The 17,858-nt window shown below is 38.3% G+C and overlaps 2 protein-coding genes and 1 non-coding gene across 4 annotated transcripts in view; 1 reads left to right on the top strand and 2 right to left on the bottom strand.

The window, feature by feature from the left end:
- The window catches only part of LOC122639966 (receptor-like serine/threonine-protein kinase SD1-8), a 60,364-nt gene extending 56,554 nt beyond the window's left edge, over positions 1-3,810 (bottom strand). Inside the window, exon 1 of one of the 2 annotated variants that reach the window (XM_043833036.1) lies at positions 2,388-3,810. In XM_043833036.1, coding sequence (XP_043688971.1) covers positions 2,388-3,678 — 1,291 coding nt within the window. In that variant the 5' untranslated portion in view covers positions 3,679-3,810. The remainder of the gene's footprint in view (positions 1-2,387) is intronic. The other variant, XM_043833037.1, reaches the window with a different exon arrangement.
- Positions 3,811-10,142: 6,332 nt separating this feature from the next.
- Positions 10,143-13,454, bottom strand: LOC122638611 (putative G-type lectin S-receptor-like serine/threonine-protein kinase At1g61610). The gene is made up of 7 exons (XM_043831471.1): positions 12,176-13,454; positions 11,850-11,960; positions 11,548-11,765; positions 11,251-11,461; positions 10,890-11,127; positions 10,652-10,802; positions 10,143-10,564 (listed from the first exon to the last, which is right to left on the bottom strand). The coding sequence occupies exons 1-7, from the start codon at positions 13,452-13,454 to the stop codon at positions 10,256-10,258; spliced, it is 2,517 nt and encodes an 838-aa protein (XP_043687406.1). The 3' UTR covers positions 10,143-10,255.
- Positions 13,455-15,566: 2,112 nt separating this feature from the next.
- Positions 15,567-15,648, top strand: TRNAS-UGA. Its single transcript has one exon. It is a non-coding gene; the product is annotated as a tRNA-Ser (tRNA).
- The last annotated feature ends 2,210 nt before the right edge of the window (positions 15,649-17,858 follow it).

Genomic DNA, 17,858 nt, shown 5'->3' on the forward strand with positions numbered 1-17,858 from the left:
AGCTTCGAAGTGCAAAGAAGAAATTAATGCTAGAAGGCACCACTAATGTCATTATAGTTAAAGACATTAATGAGTTTATGATGGTTTATTTATTTTTCCCCTCCCTCTCCTTTAAGCAGAAGATCAATTTTAGAAAACCAGATATCTAAATTAAGTGAATAACCTATATTGCATCAGATCTATTAAAAAAAGGGTCAATCTCTATTAAGGCAAACACCAATGAAACATGAAGAAACAAAACAGATTCAAGCAAGGATGACATAGAGATTTAATGTGGTTGACACACCAATTAGATGTGCTACATCCACAGGCGAAGCTGGAGATGATTCACTATGTGATGGAAGAAAAATACAATGGAGATCTCTCAAGAACACCGAAAGTCACAGCAAGAACTCTCCCTAGAAAATCCTTACTCGAAAAAAATGCCCCAAACCTCACTCCTCCCTCTTACTTACATAACAAGACAATAAAACAAAGAAATACTCCTAGAGTCGGGTTGTAAACCAAAAAAATTGGAGCGGGGCAAACATCGAAACGGGTTCAAGGATTCAAGATAGACATAACAATCGCCATGTCACTAAGCATGGTAATAATAAGTTATTGTCATCATCCTACATGGTATAGAAAAGACAAAACTTATTCGCATATAAAATAAAGAGGAAAAGAATCATGAATGACCCCTGTGCCCAGACATAGAGGGGTATGAAATGATCATCCCACCCCCATGAAAAGCAGAAATCCCAATCACATAAATGCTTCTGTGCATACTCTCATTGGCCCTCGTGCTGGTGCAAGGTCCACGCTGCCTTTCAGGAAACCCTATCCCTAAAACAAAACACCATTAATGAGACCCAAAATACCTCTATGATACCGGGATTTTGAGACAAAGAATCATTATGGTGCCAAGCTCGCACTAAGCAAAACCCAAAACGTTGGGATGGAATGTATGCCTTTAGTTGGCAGACCTAACAGCCTTACAGCCTAACCCCCTTCCAAAAGTAGAGAATTGTGGGGCACAATGGTGAACCTTTTTTATGGAATGTGGAGTAGTGAATAGCTGGTCCAGGATTTGGAGTTCAGATCCAGCTAGTCCAAGCCATCCATTCTATTCTAAATTTTGCAATCTAAGTTCAATGCAGTGGTCCAAACCTCCCTGCGTGGCACTAGCTCACATGGTAGGTGTTGGTCTCTGACACCTACGTGCAGGTTAACGTACCTGGAGAGGAACTGAAAAAGGTGTTTAAATAAACAGATTACAGATGTGCATGTAAATCCATGTGGGTAGGTCTCCGTCTAAGCGTCTAGTGTTTGGTAATCCACCCTCCCTTGGCTCTCTTATTAATCTCCTCTTCCCTTCCATGCCGGGAACCGTAAAGGGTGGGCCACCGACTGGATCATTTGAGTATAAACTTGGACAGACTTGTTCCACGTGGACGGTGGTCACTAGCTTAGACATTGCAGGGTGAGATCCACGTACGCACCCCTCAATCAAGGTGGGCCCATAGAACTCATCTAGGCCCTCAGAGGTCTGGCTTTGGGACCCACAATACGTCATCATTCCCACCTACTCAGATCTATTCTCACGTACTTTTCTATCCTCCAATTTTGTCTCCTTGTAATGGTAACCCAAAAAAAATGTAGTACATATAAGTGGGCCGCCCATTAATACACATTGGTGATTGGACAGGCCCGTCAAAAAAAAAACCTACTCCCTTTTTAAATCGTAAAAGCGAAAACCAAAACAAATAAAAAAGCTAAAAGCGGCAAAACAATGGGAAGTCTCTCTCTAGAGTCTCTACCTTCTCGGAGTCACATTCGTCGGCTGCCTGCTTTGTTGACTTGGAATTTCCAAAAACCGGCCAGTGTTAAGAGTTCTTCATACCCTTTCACATTCAGACTCGCTGTGACACTGGCCCGGCCCACAGTGACAGAGTAAGCAATGATATTGTGGGCCCATTGGAACGATCTCAAACGGGTTTTTTCTGGACCCACCAAGGAAATATTGAGAAAGGGTGAGAAAGTGAACACAATTTGCTTGATTGAATGATGGAAGAAATAACTTTTGAATCTGATTGTGCCTGCCTGCCCCTCCCTCTGTTAAATAATGGCTGCCACATCCGTCAACTGTATTTAGAATCTTTTGATTCCATGTTCACAATGGTGACAAGAAAACTCGCTATTAATTAACTCCGCCAGCCGAGTCGACTCAGCTAATGACAGAGGAGCTGAGCTCCAATTCCAAAACACTTATGAACAATTTTATTTTTTTTTGGTGAAGAACACTAATGAACAATTTGATATCCTACTCTACTGCAAGTCTGAAACAATGAAATAATTCCTTCAAAGAGAAAGACTAAGGACTAATAGAGGCTAAGAATTGAGCGTACCTAGATCGGAAGCCGCGACACGCACGTAAAGATCTTGGCCACCGTCCGGGAACACACGGAGATCGATGAGTTCACCTGTCCAATATAAGCAACCAGTCCCTCCTTGAGTCACTTTGGAATTGGCATAAGCTGTACACGAACAGTTGCTCTTGCAAGCCGATTCACATTCTGCAAGACTCATGCTCTCATTCACAAACACCTGGGAGGTGTCAGGGACCTTCATGTTCTGCAACATCAAGAACCCATCATCTCCCTTCTGGCACTCGAACCCTGTTTTTCGAACACACCCACCAGACCCATCTCTCAAATTCCAGTTCTGAAGGTCCCTTGGCTCAAAACCTGTTGGGCACTGGCAGACGGGCGACGCATTAGCATCGCATATACCGTAAGCACCACACATTCTGTAATCGTCGCATTGGTCCTTGGGTGCATACCAGTAAAGATTCCAGCTTTCGCTGTCCCCATCGGCCAACCATGTGAATCGCTGAAGCATACCTGATGGACTCACTATAAGCCTCGATACGACGGAATCGTTCTTCAGGGAAAACGAGTAATACACTTCATCTGCATTCGAGGTGAAGCTGAAGTTGAAGATGTTATTGGGTTTCATTTCAGGGACCGCACTGAACTGTAACCCATTCCAAGGTCCGCTTCGATACTGTATCGTCTTCCCGTTCCATAGAAATGCCTGCGGGTATCCATAGTGATCTATCTTGAAAGAAATCTTACCTGTGGACGGATCACTATCGCTCTTCCATGAATTGAGAAACCGATCTAACCCAGTTCTCAAATTCCAACCTAGTTTCATACCTGGCAGTAACGTATTAGTTGGATGATCGAAGCTCTGCCACAGATAGTTCTTCGGGTCATCATCCTTATCTTCCCTGATAACGAGATTCCCCGAATCCAAGAGCTGGGCAACTGGGTTCTCTACCTTGGATGCATTCGTGGACCACACCACAGCTTCCGATCGATTTAGAAGGGCAAGATTCCCATCTCCAGCGATCTTCAAAACACCAGATGCGTCTGCAATCGGAACATCTCTGTTTGCAACCCAAACAACGGTTTGAACGGATATTTTCTTGTACCAAATCCCCAAGTATCTGTTGTCAGAATTTGTAGGACTGAAAAAACCCAATTCAAATGTTCCACCGGAAGAAACGATGCTTTGCCCATCTCTGACTGACTGATTTAGAGTTATACTATTCCCCACAATGGGACTTTGGGAAGAACAACCCAGCAATACGAAGCACGAGAAAAGGCAAAGATGAAGGCCACCGACATTCCTCATATTTTTAGTTTCTTCTTCTTGTTTTTTTCGTTCTTTTCCCTCCCTGAATTCCACCTGCCTCTTCTCTTCAGAAGATGCGTTGGGTAGCAACAACCCAGTAATGATCTTCCCTCTCTAAATTCTCAACTTTTTCTAATAATTCTGAAGGTAAAGGAGAATCGGAAATCGACACACAGTATTAGGTAAGAAGAAAGGGACAGATCATTGACTGAAGTCAATCTCTGGCTCTTTTTATCGTCGTCCACTTGGAATGGGCCGGCATTGGTTTATTGCTCTTACATGGGCTTACGGCCCAATGGACTTCGTCAATAAGAGAATTGTAAGGTTTTCCTGCCATGGCCCATGAATAATGAAACGTATTCCTTTTTTCTTCAATTTGCTTAGAGAAATGTTTATGATCCAGCCGCCCCCTGACTTAAATGTAAGTCGACAAGAAATTTCAGGATCAAGTCGGGGCCCAGGGGGACGACTATACTTTTGTCTTTTTTTTTTTAAGTGTTTCTTCTTTGACAAGCGTTGATTCTAAATGAGATGCAGTCAATGCTCTAGATCTAACTATTTCATAAATAATATATTTCATAATTCAACTTCATCAACTGTTATTACTACATGTATAACTACATGGATTTTATGCCTGGTTGAGGTAATTCTAGAAGTTTGCCACAAAAAAAAAAAAAAAAAAAAGGGGGAGGGTTAGGATGGGCATGTTATTTCAGTCATTAGGGGGGTAGGACGGTCATTTCACCCACTCTCCATGTGTTTAGGCGTATCCTGCACCCCCAATGTAGATAACATTTTCCAAAAAAAAAAAAAAGGTAATTCTAAAAGATGGAGGTAGCAGCTCCAAGTTTTTGACCTAATATGAATTTGGAAAAAAGGTCTCCATGGTAACAGTGTGGGGATGTTTACTCATGCGCTTTCATGTCTAAAATGTCTTTATGATGTGGGTCCTGCACTACCATTCTCTCTCCTCACTAATTATGTGGATAAAAATATAAATGGATAGTTGAAAATCTATATTCGATTCGCATTCATATCTAAAGCCGAATTTGTATAATCCAGAACATAATCTATCAATTTCGAATAGATATCCAACTAATAATAAAAGGGGGGGGGAAATGTTGTTTGGTCCAGTGGTGTCTACGCCTAGACATAGAGGGGGTGAAATGACAGCCCGCCCATGTAAAATACGAAAAAAACCCACCCCTATTGATGTCGATATGCACACCGTCATTGGCCCCTGCACCATGCGACTGGGAAACATTCTTCTTCTCTAAAAAGATAAAAGATTCAATTCATATCTATATCCATTTAGGTGTTTCTGTATCCGATCAAGGGATATCTAGATCCAATCACATCCAATCTGTACTCAAATGGTTTATATTCCTACATGTGAGCCCCTATTGAAAGATTCTGTTTCATATTGTGATTGATGTAGGGTAGGAGATTCCCCCCACCCCACCGAAAAAATATATGTCGGCGTGGGAAACTCTCTTCCTATGAATTTTAAGCCTAGCTGGTTATTTCAGGCATACTTTTAACCAGTAAATTGATTTTCTTAAACCCATTCTCTCAATCTAGGGTAGAGCTAGCTTGGACCTAAATGGTTGACCTGACCCACTTCAATCCAGAATCCAGATCCAATTTTATATGACAGCTTCGACCTAAACCAAGGATTTATTGGAGCCCATGTCCACTCATAGCCGATGCTTAAGTAGTGGGTCCGTTGGGCCCCAGCCCATCTCGGTTAACACCCCCCCAATCTGGATCAGCTACCCACATGGAGACGGGTGGGGATAAAACTGACACCTCCATGGGGCCATGGGTCCCACACCCTAGAGGCGGGTCCCACACCCCCATGGAGGGTTCAGATCTGTCCCCACCCGTCCCCATGTGGGTAGCAGATCTGAACTCTGCCTGCCCCCCTCCAAAAAAAAAAAACAAAAGGTTTTTCTTTTGCTCTTTTTAACCGTAAAGTGTAAACTGGTGAAAACTAGGATATTAACGCAGGGAAAAAGAACTCTAGTGTGCACGGTGTGCCTATATGTAGGCGAAATGATCGCTCCCCCTCTCATAAAAGATGGAGATGTCTACCTTGTTGATGTTTTTGTGTACGCTCCTAATGGTCTTATGTATGCATAGGGACCACACTCCCTCAAAGACAACTCTATCCCTGGATTTCAATACAAACAACAACAATCATAACCTTATCCCAACTAAATGGGGTCAGTTACATGGATCTGAAGCAACTATGACAATAATACAAAAAGAAAAATAGGAGGGAATAGAAAAATATAAAAAAAAAAGATAAAAATTAATCGGATAATGTAGATAAATGTGATTTAATCGGGTTTGTATTTTGTTACAAATTAAAGATTAGTATATTTATTTAGATAAATTTTAAATCAAGCTTATTTACTATTACTTATTAGTAATAATACATATGAAGATGTAACCATGTTATAATGAGACACTAATTTAAAAACTAATCATGCAATGGAGCTCTACTTTTGCAGCCTGTGAAATTCCTGATAAATTTACCCCAAAAAAAGATTCCTTATGAAGAATGAAATCAAATACATATAGACTGCAATTTTTTTAGAATATATCGAAGATAAACTATAGTTCCTTTATTTTATTTTCTTTGGATACTCATAAAACTAATAAATAAATGTTCTAACTAAAGAATTTTAGTGAACTATGCACTATTCCACAGTCCAAATTTGCCAGTTGGCATCCACAAAATTTGGATTCTACTAAAACCACCAAGTTATGAATTTAGCTCATCTCCAGGGAGGCGTGCGCCCAGGGTGCTGTCAGGGGGCATCCAGCGGTTGAACTGTGCTGCACATATCTCGACGCACATCTAGGGATGTGTGTGGCACAGTCCAATGGCTAGCAGCACCCTGAGTGTTCCCTACTCCCTGGAGACGATCCTGATCCCCAAGTTATAGAGTCTGGATCCTCTCGATCGACATTGAAGAGGATTCCTCTCCAATGACCTTCTCCTAATACTACATTTGATGTCAATTATCAGCGAGTTAACTTTCATTGCCCTATTTTTTTTATTTTTATTTTTTTGCTCTCTCCCTTTATTTTAAGAATTCATAAATCGTGATTAAGTTGAAATAGGTAACTCTCCGTTAGTTGACATTAAATAATAGAAAAAAGAAAAAAAATAGGAGAATGGAAGTTAACTCTCCGTTAATTGACATCAAACGTGACATTTAGAGGTCATTGGAAAGGAATCCTCTTCATTGTTGTTAGAGAGGATCCGGACTCCAAGTTATAAGCTTATTAAAACCTTTAAAAATAAATAACAAATTTCTAAGTCGAAGCCCATTATCGAATCTAAGCAATTATCTAAGGACATCTCTTCATGGTTTGAGGAATCGGTATTGGATCCGCCAATTTTTATCGATATCAATGGAAATCAATATTGATTTTTTATCGATGCTATATCAATAGATCTGTACGGATAAAGATAAAAAATATAATTTCTTAAAAAACTAGAGTAAATCTGTTTGATCACGATCAGTATCGGCCAAAACAAATACCAATACCGATACAAAAACCATGCTTGAGATGAGAATCGACAAACACGTCATACATTTTTTGTTTTTTTTTTTTTTGGTAAAGCAAACACGTCATACATCATGACATGGGAACATCCAAGGATCTAATCATTGGACTTCTCAGGTAACGTCATTCCACGATATCAAATCACATGTTGCCGTTCGGGCATGTATCTAACTACCAGAAATTATAAAAAGGGTAAAGGTTCTCAAAGCATGAGACAGAGAAATATATAGAGTACCAAAAGAATAAAAAGGCATAGAGACATAGAAGAAATTGAATGGTTTCATACAGAGAAAGACAAGGAGGGTGTGAGAAGGAGAAAGAGACGGTGCTAGCGTTCCCTCTCTTGGTGGGTCAGAGAACTTTTTTCTAAAAATTATTATACATTTCGATCATTAGATATCTAGGGTATGGTTTGATCAATCGTGTGCCAAAATTCAGCTTCATATTAAGCATTTTTCTTTACCTTCTCGAATGTAGGTTAGGCCGGTGTACTCTATTCATATTGTTGAACTTTGTAATGTGATAACAAAAAAGTTTTTCAATGGCTTATTTTGTTGTCACATCAATTCTAGTTAGATTAAAGCTTCACATATGAGCAAAGAACATAGAGGTTCATATGTTGACAAAATTTTAATGCATGGTTAAAATTCAGCGGACTGTACCCTTTTTGGCCTATGTAGTCAGGATAGAAATTTTTGAGTTGCACACCTAATTGTGCCACATGAAGAGATGATAACGTTGTACCTCAGAGAGAGAAGGTTGTATGACAATTTTAATGATTTCGAAATTATTTGAATGGATTTAGTTGAAATTTTAGGACAAATTCAATTGATATATGCCCATTATTGGTTTCAGAACTAGCCGATGTCCATTTTAATACTATTCATTTAAATTATAGATGATACTGAAAATTTGTGGATCTATAGACGCCCAAGGTCTCCTTATCGCATATGAATCTTCAGACTAAATATAGTTGGTGAAGTGGTGAAACAAGCATTGAAAAAATCAAAGGCAACTATAGAAGGCATGCCGCCATTTGGGATCCTATTTGATGTGTTCAACTTATAGACAGTGTTTGGTTTGCATTCTCGATTTTTAATCATCCGAGAATGCAAAATCAACCTAAAATGTATTCCAATAATGCATACCAAACACAGCCATAGTTAGTTAAAACATATTTTAAATGTTGTTTTCATTTATTATTATTATTTTATTTTATTTTTTTGTCTTTTCTGCCATTTTCTAAGGTCAAAAAAATGCAAACATGTCTTATGTTTTTTTTGCATGAAACAACAGCACTTTAATTAAAAAATAAAACTATATCTTGATTCTCAAAAAATTAATTTAATACTATAAAAGCTTAGGGCAGATACATCAAATATTAATATCTACTTAATAAGATATGAGTTAGTTCCACAATTTATGCATATACATTGGTTTTTTTTTTCTTCATATTTTTCGAATCTAAACATAAAAAATCCGTACCACACGTTTTAGTGTTTTAGCGATCTCAAAATGTTTGACCATATTTTTCATCGTCCTATTCAAATCCTAAGCCATTTAAAACATGCCGTATTGAACAAAGTTTATGTTCTCATTAGTAGGCATCATAAAGGAGCACACCAATGAAGTGTAGCAAAAAAGGTTTTGAACATTGGAGAACAGCGAGGTCATTTTATTTGAATAAGAGAGACATCAGAGCTACAAGCGCACCCTGCACCAGTAGCTCAGAGAACCTATTCCCAATTTTAAGATAATTAATATGGATAGGGGATTGACACATTGCTCACATGTAATGGCATCTCCCATGCCATGCCATGCCAATGGGCATACAGTAGGGGTGGAGACCCACATGGCCAAGGGAAAGAAAGAATGTCAGGATGAAAGACAAAGTGAGAATTATGTATGGGCCGCCACTCGCACATTCTTTTCCCATTTAATACTTAGAAGGGTAAACGTTTCAAAATAGTTGGTCTTAATAAGCTACCTACTATTTACCACCGCCCCCCACCCCAAAAAAAAAAAAAAAAAAAAAAAAAAAAAAAAAAAAAAAAAAAAAAAAAAGAAAGAAAGAAGGTAGTACCTACTACATGGCAAATCCGATGAGACCCAAATTTTATAGGTAGGTAAAACCCCAAGATCTCCTACTCATATAAAATTTTAGCCCGAACATCAAAATTTGCCAAGTGTCAAAATAGAGATTTGAAAATTCTTAACTATGAAAGAATGCATCGCAATGGTCCCAATAACATAGGCATACATGGATATACATAAAATTCACATTAATACACAAGAGGATATTTGATTGAATTAGGCTCAAAAGTTTGACATCTAGCTAATCCAAATTACATACCATTTATTAATAGTCAAAATTACGACATCATCATGGCCCTATCGCTTACATGCTCAACAGTTTGACCAGTTTCCACTCCTTGGTTGTGTGAGTTATGTCCACTCTCCAACCTTATGTTGTAGCATGTTTTGCTTAATAAAGCTCTATTCTTCATACAAGAAAATAAATAAATAAATAACTAATAATGTCATAATCAACCCTTAAATCAAGCCCATATCTTTTTTCCCATAGACCGAGTGAACCAAGGCAGACGCAGACTGAGAGTCACAGACACAGACACAAACACAAGGAATTCATTAGGGTGGTAGAATGGGACAACAGGGATATTCTTGGTTTAGAAATCAACTCTGAGCTGCTCTTTGCTCTTCTATTTCAACTTTCAATAGGTTATGGTAAAGTGCAAGGAAAATCTAGTCTTGGGCCAGAATTATGCTAAATACTGCTCCACCGACTTCTCACTAGAGATCCTCGTGTTTGTCCCCAAACATGAGCTTTGACTGAACAACAAAGTATCTAGATCAATGGTCTGTAACACAAAGTACATTTCAACTTTTAATTTAGAACAGATCTAACAGGTTACACTAAGCTTAGGATTTTGGAGTCCTCGACAGCTCTGAAACCATTTGACCCCTCACAGATCTTCTATCTTCCAACTACTGTGGTAACTGTTAGATCATTAATTGACATTACTTTTGAGCTTTCCACAGATAAATCCTTCTCTATACAATTTCTAGCTACAGAAAAAATGGGTTGCTTCGGATTAGGAACAATTGCAGTCTCACTTTCCAACATCAACAAAACAGATGACATGGATGGTCTCTCCATTGCAGAATCTTGCACACACAACAGCCCCACATGAATGCATCTCAATACCTCCCAATAGCAATATGTATCAACCATAGATGAGTCCATAAATTCCATTGCTTTTCCTTCACTCCATAGATGCCATGCCTGGAAAAAACTCCAAAATTATTAATTGTATGATCAACTACATAAATGCCTAAAGAAGTTTCAGTCTGATTTGAAGCATACACTTACATATCCAATAAGATTTGAGTAATTCTCAGAATGGGCGATGTAGATATTCCTCCGGCCACTAACAATCTCTAGGAGCAAAACCCCAAAGCTATAGACATCTGATTTAACAGAAAATAAGCCTTCCATTGCATATTCAGGAGACATGTACCCACTACATAATAAGAGATATTTATAAGTTGAATCATCGAAATAGATCAATTTGTGAATAAGGGTAACTAGGAATAGATCTGATACTTACTATGTCCCAACTACTCTGTTTGTATTCGCTTGATTTTGATTCCCTCCAAAAATTCTAGCCATTCCAAAGTCTGAAATTTTTGGGTTAATCTCATTGTCTAACAAAATATTGCTAGCTTTTAGATCTCGATGGATTATTTTTAGCCTTGAGTCTCGGTGAAGGTATAGGACTCCTCGTGCAATCCCCTCTATAATGTGGAAACGTTTCCTCCAGTCTAATTGCCCTTGCTTTGCTGGGTCTGCCCATGATTTTATCAGACAATGCAAAGAAAATCTGTTTGTCATTCATGCTTTAAACCTGAACTTCTAATGTATGAAAATGAATCAGAAAATGAAATCAGGTGTAAGAAGTAAAAACAAACCAAAAATATAGGAATCCAAGCTGCCATTGGGCATATATTCATAAAGCAACATCTTTTCCTCCCCCTGAATGCAACTACCCAGAAGTCTAACCAAATTCCTGTGTTGCAGTTTGGCAATGAGTATAATCTCATTCATAAATTCTTCCAACCCTTGTATTGACATCTTTGAAAGTCTTTTCACAGCTATTTCTTGTCCTCCAGGTAGCAGTCCCTGGAAGAAGAAAAGTTAGCAGCTTTCAGAAAAATAAGTTCCTAGTTCAGTCTTTTTTTGATTCACAATTTATTGTGAACTTTTACCTTGTAAACAGGACCAAATCCACCTTGTCCAAGCTTATTTGCATCAGAAAAGTTGCTTGTAGTAACTGCTACACAATCGAAATCAAACAACGGCAATTCGGGCACATTTCCTTGTTGCCCATCTCTTACGAGATCATCTGGTCCTGAGAAGTGGGCTGAACTCAAATTGTTGCTCAAAGCAAATAATAGCAGTTTTTTGTTTCGTTTCCTCTTCAAATCTGAGAATATGTTCAGTGCAAAACACTTAAGATGCCAGCAAAAATAAAATCTAGCAGCATTTGTTGAAAGTTCTTTGAATTTACCTCTTAGTTTTGTAAAAAAACTCCATAGTGAGTAGATAGATATGCTAAGAAAAACTATCCCAGATACTGTAATTATCACTGTGATTCGCTTCGATATCCCACTGTTTCCACCTGCAATTTGAACAAGTCTTTAGGTCCCAGTACATTGATCAAAATTTCCCAATTTTAAGCTATACAAAAGAAAAGAAATCCATGCATGAAACTGAAATTACTTGCTAATGGAAGCCTGGTCAAGTTTGACAAGCTTAAAAAACAGAGAAAGAGAGATTGTGAACTAGATGAACTACTGTTCCCTAGATTGCAAGAAAAGAGTTTCATCACCTCACCTATTTCCGAATCAGCGAGGCGGATGTAGATGGTATTCCCACCTTCTTGAAATTGTTGAACATCAACTAAATCCCCACTCCATATCATACAACCAATCCAACTGACATACGCATAAGCGCTGCAAGAACAATTCCTCAGACACTCATCTTCACATTCACCTCTGCTATTAACTGCAACCCAGTTGTAGATATCCGGCAATTTGATACCTCCCAAGTTTGAAAAACCATCCTTCCTTGACACCTCAACTTCGCTAGTCTTCTCACACTGTAACTTTGTTCTCCGCACACACCCACCTGACCAATTTCCCTTATTCCACTCATGGCTATCTTTGGGTTCATACCCATGAAAACAACTACAAATAGGGGAATCCAACTGACTACACCTCCCAAAAGCTCCACACCTGTTGTAATTTTCGCATTCATCAGTCGGCTCTTCCCGGAGAGGGATCCACTCCTTTCTCTCCTCATCCAACCGTAGCTGCTTCACTCTTCCATCCCATCCCATCCAAAACCGCAAGATTTCAGAATTGTTAGGCATATTGTATGTGAAGTACATTACTCCTTGTGCATCACTGGTGAGCTTAAACCCAAAAAGATAGAGATTTCTCATGTTGGGCACGCCCAAGAACGTTTGCCCATTCCATTGCCCACTTCTCCAATGCCGTGCCATGCCCTTCCATATCAGAATTTGAGGAGATCCCAGAGGATCCACACCCACAAGGTAGTTACCCTTCGAAGGATCATGAGCGCTTTTCCACGAAGAGAATGTATTGTTCAAACCTTTCTTTGGATCATAACCCATTTTCATGCCAGGTAGGTAAGTATCTGTAGGATCATTGAAGCTCTGCCAAAGGAACTTATCAGAGTCACCACTTCTGAGAATAAGATTCCCGCAGTCCATGAGAATAGCAGTTGAGTTAATGGAAGCATTTTTTGACCAGAGAACTTTTCCATCCCCGTTCAACACCACCAGATTCCCATTGTCTGCAATGGTGAGAACGCCTGTTCTATTTAGAATTGGATTCTCTCTGTTTGCAACCCATACAACTGTTTGATTAGGGAGCTGGTGATACCATATCCCAACGTAACGATTCATGGAATTCCCAGGACTAAAGAAACCCAATTCGAATTTCTTCTCGGTGGAGATTATAGTTTGTCCGTCTCTGATGGATTGGCCTTGTGTGATGTTGTTAGTTGCATTAGAACACAGGGACAATAAGTCGAACAATATGAAGATAGAACAAAGAAAAACACAAACATGTCTGTGAGTGGCTCTCATCTTACCTTTTTTTTCTTTTTTTGGATTGTTACAGAGATATAAAATCGCTTTAAAAAGCAAAATAAGAGCTTGAAGAGCTTGGTTGGTTGGCTAGCTGCAATGGTACATGATGTCGCACAGGGAAGTTGAATTGCATCCCAAAGATTGAATTGAGTAGTCAAATGTTTCTCAAACATAAGAAAATTTGGTTTTCGATTGAATTGAGTAGTCAAATGTTTCTCAAACATAAGAAAATTTGGTTTTCGAAAGTGATTCTTTACCGTACCATGTGTAATTCTTTAATCACGATTTTCTTATTGCCGTGTTTCATGAGAGCCTACAGCCTACAGATAGTCAACCAAGTTTTGTAATCAGTAGAAAATGGTGATCCGTTACCCCCAAAGAAAAATATATATTTATAACCTATTTTCAATTGCCTAAAACATACTCATTTATAAAGATATGATTGGTTGGAAAAAAATATAAAAAAACCAAAAATTATTTTCCCATGTCAATAATTCAACATTTCTTTTTCGAAACAATAGTGTAAATGAGGTGAGGGTGTGACACCATGGTTTGAGATATCGGTATTGATATCGGATTGATCGCTTACATTAGACAATTCTTACTGGTATCGCTAGCCACTGATGTTCAATTCTGTCCAATATTGTATTAGTGAAATGGTATGAACAAAGGGTAAAACAGTAAAAAAAAAAAAAAAACTAATTTTTAAGAAAATCAAGGTCAAACTTGTCTGATATGAGTTCATCCGTGCCGATCTATATCTGTATCGTATCAATTTTGAAGGTGATCAATACCATGCACTAAAACCATGTGTGGGACCACACACACTAAGGAGAAACAAATAAATTCAACCTGAATGGTATTTTTATTTTATTTTATTTTTCCTTTTTGGCAAGAGAGCACTAATTGGTCGTGTTGCCCCTCAACCAACGCAGGAACAGTGAGAGTGTGCACAGAAACATTGGTTTGGATGGGGTTTCCGATTTCACTAGAGCTGATCTATCTTTTTACACACTCTTGTGTCTGGGTCATATGAGAAACATCTCGAAGAAAGATTGAAAAAACATAAACAAAAGTTAATGATAAAACCTCTCACGACTTGATATACACAAGATCAGCTCTCCAATAGCCAGATCAGATGACACATGTTAGGAGTCCAAGCTGGAGACCACGTAAATAGTTCCACTTGTGATCAGTTCAAGAGCACAAGGAGGCCATTAAGGCCAAGATTCCCCAAACCAAAATTGTAGAGCCTTTCACCTGGTCACTCAACTTGAGATTCGCCATGAAGCCAGTTGCAAAACGGTTAAGCAGTTCCCGCTCAAGAAGGGTGCGCTTGAATTAAGCCTAGGACCACTTTTTTCAATTAATATAACAATCTAACATACCCTATGGTTATTATATCGATATGAAAATCTATAAGGACTTGAACACCCTTTTTTCTAATGATTAAATTTTAATGTTGAGTTCTACTTGAGTCTCAACAAAATCTAGTGTCGATGACAGATAGTGAAGACAAATTTGTTCCCAAAGAGAGAAAATATATAAATATTTTACCAATATATTTTTTAATATAATTCTTATTTATCCTCAACAGCCCTTGAGTACTCATATATAACAAGCCTCTATACTTGAGGAACAGAAGCAGTTGGATTTTTCAAAATTCTGTCATGCTACCTTACGACTGGGATCCTATTGAAGGATTGAAGTCTCTGTGGGTTTTCATATGCCATGAAGTTTATACGTGTATGTCCTGCAATCGGCGCCTCTTCCTTCCCTTCTGTCTATTCGGTCAATCGTCGATGACATCCACCATCTGGTTACTTATCTTGACGATGTGTCTTTTTCTTATATTTCAAGGACCGTGAATGGTGTAGCGGATTCCCTTGCTAGGAGGGCACTGTCTATTACGGAAAGGATAGTTTGGCCCAATTCCGATCCCTTTGTAGCTGGTGACCTTGTACCAGACCACAGGAGCCGCTTCCGTCTTTCTCAATAAATCTACTTCCTACCAAAAAAAAAAAAAGAAATTTATATGTGTATGTGACTCAAATGTACTGCATCGATTTTTACTCTTTAGATTCTTTGGTCCAAATTAACAAATGCGAAGTCGATATGTCTGAGTGGTTAAGGAGACAGACTTGAAATCTGTTGGGCTACGCCCGCGCAGGTTCGAACCCTGCTCTCGACGAATTCTTTTGTTGTTGAGTCAACGACTCATTCGAGTCGTTTTTTCCTTTTGTCACGTTCAAAATCCAGGTATATTATCCGAATCAGATCAGTCAATATCGGTCGATCTAATTCAACCGAGTTGGCCGATCCAAGAAACAATCTAGTGAAACCTTGCCATATCAGTCTAATCTTGGGATCGGCCTTCACGGTTACTGATCTGATCCGACTGATATCGATCTGATCCAAGATTACGAACCATATTTATATTTATTTTTCCAACTTCGCCCATTCTTAAACATGAGTATTCCACCGTTTCCTACCAAACAAATGATGCGGTAAGTTTACTGCATGACATAGGAGTTATATTTTGGCACGTGAAAAACTCTAATGTACGGTTATTTATTCACAAATTTTGGGTCACATGTGATTTACCATTTGGTACTTGTTGACTTTTAATATGGATTTGTCATTTGGAACTCGTTGACTTCTAAAATGGACATGTGGGTAAATCGGACTTCTACACGTTTCCACATGGCACACTCTAATTAAATTAAAACTTGACATGGTAGAAGGGGAACGGGATTTACGGTTTATCGCATAAATTTTGGGATAAGAACGGAAATTTCCAGATAAGTAGTCACTAATTTCTAATTTAAATCCAAAGTTTGTTAGTACTCATTCCACGTAAGAACAAAATAAAAGCAAACTTCCAATACGGCCCATGCTAACTATGGCTCGATGATCCCCACTCTCCATCCAATCCTAATTTGTTTTTTTCATTTGTCTTTGTTAGTCATCTGTTCTCCCCGGGTGTGGGTGTTTAGAGACGATCCCCAACCTCACTAAAAGATCCTAATTTTCATTTTGTGGGTGGCCATTTAGAGACAATTATAGAGCCAAAATCTATTAATTATTAAAGGGAAAATTACATGATTAGTTATTTTTGGGTTTTCATTTAAAAAATTGTCCACCCTATGTTTGAGTTAACAAAAATAGACAAAAACAAGTTTAGGTTTACAAAACTGGACAAAATAGAGTCTCTCCCTCCCACACTTACTTTTTTAGATATTTTTACCCTTCTCATTGCCTTCTCGTCCAGGCATCCTTTGTTCCCTACAACCCTACCCTTGTCCTAGCCACCGCCATTTTCTACTACCCCAAGTAATAGAGGGAGAAAAAAAAATAGATTTTTTCAGAGGGGAATTGCCGAGGAAGGAAGGAGAGTCACTATTTTGTCTAGTTTTGTAAAACTAAACTTGTTTTTGTCTATTTTTGTTAACTCAAACATAGGGTGGACAGTTTTGTAAATGAAAACCCAAAAATAGTGAATCATGTAATTTTTCCATTATTAAACTCAAACATCATATAAAATGGAGGGACCGAGTTTCCATTCACTGTGGGGCAGGAGAGAGCAGGAAAGGGTATTGGAAGGGTATTTTAAAACATACCAAAACCTAGGAAGGGTTTGTTAACCTTAGGATGTTGTTGCCTCATCCTCTATGGGTGGAGGGAAACTTAGTTCTATAAGAATTGACTTTAAGCTGTCCTTTTAGGACTAGTTTCCCTCCCCCCATAGAGGACGGTTCACCCATCATCCTAGGGTTCACAAACCCCTCTTAGGGTTTTAGTATGTTCCAAAATACCCTTTTGATACCCTTTAACGCCCTCCCCTGCCTTGCGATCCCATTCACCGTGGGTGGAGAGAAACTCGGTCCCTTTTTATATTGCTATTTTTTAGGGTATCTTTAAAAAAATTCATCACATAAAAGAAAGACATTGCAAACTTTTATAAAGTTTTTCACTTTTCCTTATTACCAAAAAATAACAGTATTTTACTTTCGATAAATGAAGTTGGGGCAATTTTGAAAATTTGCTTCTATTTTTTTTCTTGTGTGGCATGAGTACTAACAACTTTGGGGATTAAGTAAATTTTTTTAAAATAGAAATTAGTGAATGAAAAACAAATTTAAAACCAATTATCTTTGTAATTTTCGTTCTTATCTAGTGGATCTAAGAAATTTTTCCCCTTTAAAATGGGCATGTAATAACTAGGCTCTTAAAATTTGCCAAAAAAAAAATTGGCAAAAGAAAAATTCCGATGAACAATGACAAATCCCATAGAATGTATCCCAAGGCCAAGAAGCATGTATCAAGTAGTAATCAACATGGTTTTAGGTTTATCAAAAAAAAAAAAGATAAACATGGTTTTAGGTATTGGGATCCGGCTAA

This window comes from Telopea speciosissima, chromosome 9, assembly GCF_018873765.1.
Source record: "Telopea speciosissima isolate NSW1024214 ecotype Mountain lineage chromosome 9, Tspe_v1, whole genome shotgun sequence".
Classification (NCBI taxonomy): Eukaryota; Viridiplantae; Streptophyta; class Magnoliopsida; order Proteales; family Proteaceae; genus Telopea; species Telopea speciosissima.